The sequence below is a fragment of the Monodon monoceros genome, unplaced genomic scaffold, assembly GCF_005190385.1.
Source record: "Monodon monoceros isolate NGI ecotype Baffin Bay Population unplaced genomic scaffold, NGI_Narwhal_1 Super_Scaffold_18, whole genome shotgun sequence".
Taxonomy (NCBI): domain Eukaryota; kingdom Metazoa; phylum Chordata; class Mammalia; order Artiodactyla; family Monodontidae; genus Monodon; species Monodon monoceros.
This window is the reverse complement of record NW_021703774.1, coordinates 53,038,260-53,043,029: the sequence shown is the minus strand read 5'-3', so window position 1 is coordinate 53,043,029 and position 4,770 is coordinate 53,038,260. Positions and strand designations below refer to the sequence as shown.

General features: G+C 36.8%; 1 protein-coding gene across 1 annotated transcript in view; it reads right to left on the bottom strand.

Annotated features, from left to right (window-relative positions):
- Positions 1–463: 463 nt before the first annotated feature.
- MRPS14 (mitochondrial ribosomal protein S14) overlaps positions 464–4,770 on the bottom strand; it is a 19,970-nt gene continuing 15,663 nt past the window's right edge. The window contains exon 3 of the mRNA XM_029230727.1: positions 464–910. Coding sequence (XP_029086560.1) covers positions 728–910 — 183 coding nt within the window. The 3' untranslated portion in view covers positions 464–727. The remainder of the gene's footprint in view (positions 911–4,770) is intronic.

Sequence of the window (4,770 nt, the reverse complement as noted above, 5' to 3'; positions counted from 1 at the left end):
ACCTTTACTTATTTCTGTTACAGATGAAATAAATATGAATATAGAGAATATATACCATTCTAGCAAAACTCATCCTCTTTGGACAGATTTTCAGGGCTTAAAGGACATATTTTGTTCTAAGGGCTCTTGAAGATGGAAAAAGAAAACAATTAGTGGTTCTGTTTTTGTTCAGCCATCACACAAAGAAGTTGAGCATTAGTTAGATAATCCAGAGCATCAGCTTTACTTTCCAATGTATTGTCTAACAATCAACTAAAAGTAAAGTGAGCTGTGCAGGTCAGGGTAGCCATCCCAGGATTAAAAACTGCCATAGATGAGCACTGACATGTATGTCAATGAGTTGAATTAACAAGAAGATAATACTGCTGTATGAAATAATGCTCTTAAAGTACAGGAACACTTACATGTTGCTAAAAGATTAATAAACATGATGGAAAAGACAACTATACAGACATATTTCCACAGAAATATTTTTTATTACTCTACTCTTCACACTATGCTTGGGAACAGTAATTTATTAAGTCCAGGAGAAAAGATAATTCACTGACAGAATGAAACTTCCAAATTTTTTCATTTAAAATTTATAAGTAATTTAACTATAGATAGCATTAGGTAGAGAAGACCTTTATTCTGGACCCCCATAAAAACTAGGTTTTTGTCTATTAGAGAAGTCTCTTCTTGCCAGAACTGGTTTTCCTGTAAGCTCAGTAGGTTCTGGAGCTGATTATTACCACATTGCTCGCTGCACCCCAGACAGTTGCCCATGGTCGGCTAAGTGACGGAAGACGATACGACTAAGCCTCCAGCGCCGCTTTACACCTCGTGGACGGGATGTCATAACACACCGATTTCTGATTCTAACGGGACAGCTATCCCGGGGAAGGGCAGCAATTTCTTCGTCAGCCACTTCCTAAGGGAAGTCACAACATTATTTACACAGATCACATGCATTTATTTATTCTAGATGATTAGTTAATGCTCAGAGGAAGAGAACGAAGGGCTAGATTCATTAATGTAGCCAAGTTTGGCAAAAGAACCCTGGACACCATAGTGAACTTTAAGCTCTGAGTAGAAACAAACAGATCAGAAAAATGACAGAAATGTTTGACATACAATGTAATTTTTCAAAATTTAATTGAAACAACGTAGATACACAAGAATCCACAAACCATAAGTGTAAAGCTCAACAAGTTTTCACAAACAGAACATAGCTGTGTAACCAGCAACTAGATTAAGAAAAATTATCCGCACCCCAAGCCTTCCCTCTGCCTCCTTTCAGTCACTGACCTCCTGGCTAAGAGCTAACCTGGTTACTAACACCACAGATGAATTTTTCTTGTTTTGATTTTATATAAATGTAACCATGGAGTATAATAAAAACCATTCTTTTTTATTCATTTCTGTTTGGCTTCTTTCACTCAATAAAATGCTTGTGAGAGTCTTCATACTGGTGCATGTGTTGTAAGTTGTTCATTCTCATTGGTGCTAACTTTTATTGTGTGAATATGCCGTAATTCATTTATCCATTGTACAGCTGATGGACATCCGGGTAGTTTCTAGTTTTGAGCTATTACAAATAGAGCTGCTACAGACATTCTCATTTCTCTTTTGGAAAATGTATGAACGCATTTCTGTTGTCTCCCCAAACGACTTTTTCCCAGCTTTCCTGAGATATAATTGACATAGAACACTGTATAAGTTTAAGGTGTACAATGTGATATTTTGATGCATGTATATACTGTGAAAAATAATTACCGCAATAAGGTTAGTTAACACCTCCATCACCCCACATAATTACTTTTTTGTGTGCGTGAGAACACTTAAGATTTACTCTTTTAGCAACTTTCAAGTATATAATACGGTATTGTTAACTGTAGTCACCATGTTGTACTTATTCAACCCCAGGACTTATTCACCTTAAAACTGGAGGTCTGTACCCTTTGGCCAACATCTCCCCATTTTCCCCAGTCCCCAGCCTCTGGTAACCACTATTCTACTCTGTTTCTATGAATTTGTTATTTTAGATTCCACATATAAGAGAGATCATACAGTATTTGTCTTTTTCTGACTTACTTCACTTAGCATAATGCCCTCAAGGTACATCCACGTTATTGCAAAGGGCAGGATTTCCTTCTATTTTATGGCTAAATAGTATCGTACTCTGTGCCTGTGTATGAATCACATTGAGTGTCACATTCATCTGTTGATGGACATTCAAGTGGTTTCCATGTCTTGGCTATTGTGAATAATGCTGGAGTGAACATAGGGGTGCAGATATCACTTCTATTTCTATCTAGTGATTTCATTTCCTTCAGATTTATACTGAGAAATGGAATTCCTGGATCATACATGGTAGTTCTATTTTTAACTTTTTGAGGAACCTCCATACTGTTTTCCATAGTGGCTGCACCAATTTACATTCCCGCCAACAGTGCACAAGGGTTCTCTTTTCCACATCCTCGCCAAAACTTATCTCTTGTCTTTTGGATAGTAGCCATTCTGACAGGTGTGAGGTGACAGCTCTTTGTGTTTTCATTTGCATTTCCCTGATAAGTGATGTTGAGCATCTTTTCATGTACCTGTTGGCCATTTTTATGTCTTTTTTAGAAAAATGTCTATTCAGGTTCTCTGCCCATTTTTTAATCAAAAAAAATTTGGGGGGCTACTGAGTTGTATGACTTCCTTACATTTTCAGGGTATTAACCCCTTATCAAGTACATGACTTGCAAATATTTTCTCCCATTTTGTAGGGTGCCTTTTCATGTTGTTGTTTCTTTTAGTGTGATGTAGTCTACTTGCTTATTTTTGCTTTTGTTGCTCGCACCTTTGGTGTCACACCTAAAGAATCACTGCAAAGAAAATTGCAAAGAACTTTTTTACCCTCGGTTTTCTTCTAGCAGTTTTACACTTTCAGGTCTGTCCTTTAAGTCTTTAACCCATTTCAAGTTAATTTTTGTGAGTGGGGTAAGATAGGGGTCCAATTTCATTCTTTCACATGTGAATATCCAGTCTCCCCAACACCATTTATGGAGAAACTATCCAATACCCACTGAGTATTTTTGGCTACCTTGTCAAATATTTGTTGACTATGTACCTGTGGCTTTATTTCTGGGTGTCTGTTTTTATGCCAATACCATACAATTTTGAATATTATAGCTTTTAAATCAGGAAATGTGATACCTCCAGCTTTTTTTTTGGTTTGTTTTTCTTTCTCGGGATTGCTTTGACTATTCGAGGGTCTTTTGTAGTTCCATACAAATTTTAAGATTATTTTTTCTATTTTTGCTTCTTCAATTTCTTTCATCAGTGCATATAGTTTTCAGTGTACAAATCTTTCACCTTCTTAATTTCTAGGTTTAGTTTTGACGCTATTGTAAATGGGATTGTTTTATTTCTTTTTCAGATAGTTTGTCAGTGTATAGAAACACAACTAAATTTTGTAGGTTGATTTGGTAACCTGCGACTTTACTCAATTTATGGATTAGTTCTAACAGTTTCTTGGTGGAGTCTTTAGGGTTTTCTATATATAATATCATGTTGTCTGCAAATAGAGAGAGTTTTACTTCTTCCTTCCTGATTAGATGCCTTCTATCTCTGTTTCTTGCCTGATAGCTCTGGCTAGGCTTTCTAGTACTCTGTTGAACAGAAGTGGCAAGAGTAGACATCCTTGTCTTGTTCCTGATCTTAGAGGAAAAACTGTTGAATTTGGTTTCCTAGTATTTTGTTGAGAATTTTTACATCTCTATTCATCAGGGATACTGACCTGTAGTTTTCTTCTTGTAGTGTCCTGATCTGGCTTTGGTATCAGGGCAATGCTGGGCTCATAAAATGACTTTGGGAATGCTTCCCTCTTCTTCAATTTTTTGGAAGAGTTTAAGAAGGATTGGCACTAATTCCCCTTTAAATGTTTGGTAGAATTCACTCATGAAGGCACACAGTCCTGGGCTTTTCTTAGTAGGTTTCTGATTACTGATTCAATCTCCTTACTCATTATTGGTCACTGCAGATTTTCTAGTTCTTCATGATTCAGTCTTGATAGGTTATATGTTTCTAGGAATTTATCCATTTCTTCTAGGCTAGCCAATTTGTTGGCATACAATTGCTCTTATCAGTCTCTTATGATTCTCTGTATTTATTTGGTATCAGTTGTAATGTTTCCTCTTTCATTGCTGATTTTACTGGAGTCTTCTCTCTTCTTTACTAGGTTAGCCAAGCTAAAGGCTCATCAATTTCATCTTTTCAAAAACCCAGCTCTTAGTTTCACAGATCTTTAGTTTTTCCGGTTTCTATTTTCATTAATTTCTGCTCTGATCTTTGTTTCTGCTAACTTTGGGCTTACCTGTTCTTCTTTTTCTAGTTCCTTGAGGTGTAAGGTTATCTCCCATAAGATTTTTGAATCATAAAAGTCTGAAACCTCTGGACTGAACATCAAGTAGGAGGAAAACGTGGTTTGAGGTGAAGTTGAAGAAGAAGGAAGGGCAGGAGCCCTCAGAACCTTGACACCTATGGTAAAGACTCTGACGGCTGGAGATGCAAAGACGAGTGATCAAGTGAGACTTACATTTTTAAAAGATCATTTGCAACGTAGGGAAATAAATATGGTAAGGGCAAAAATGGTTCAGGGGAGAAAAACAGAGATTGCTGCAGTAGTTAGCACTAAGGTTTTGTCAGTACAGATTTAGTCTTATGTATGTGGTTGAAGTATGTGTATTATTGTGCATGTGTGTGCATGTGTGTGTGTGTGTGTGTGTGTGTGTGTGTGTGTGTGTG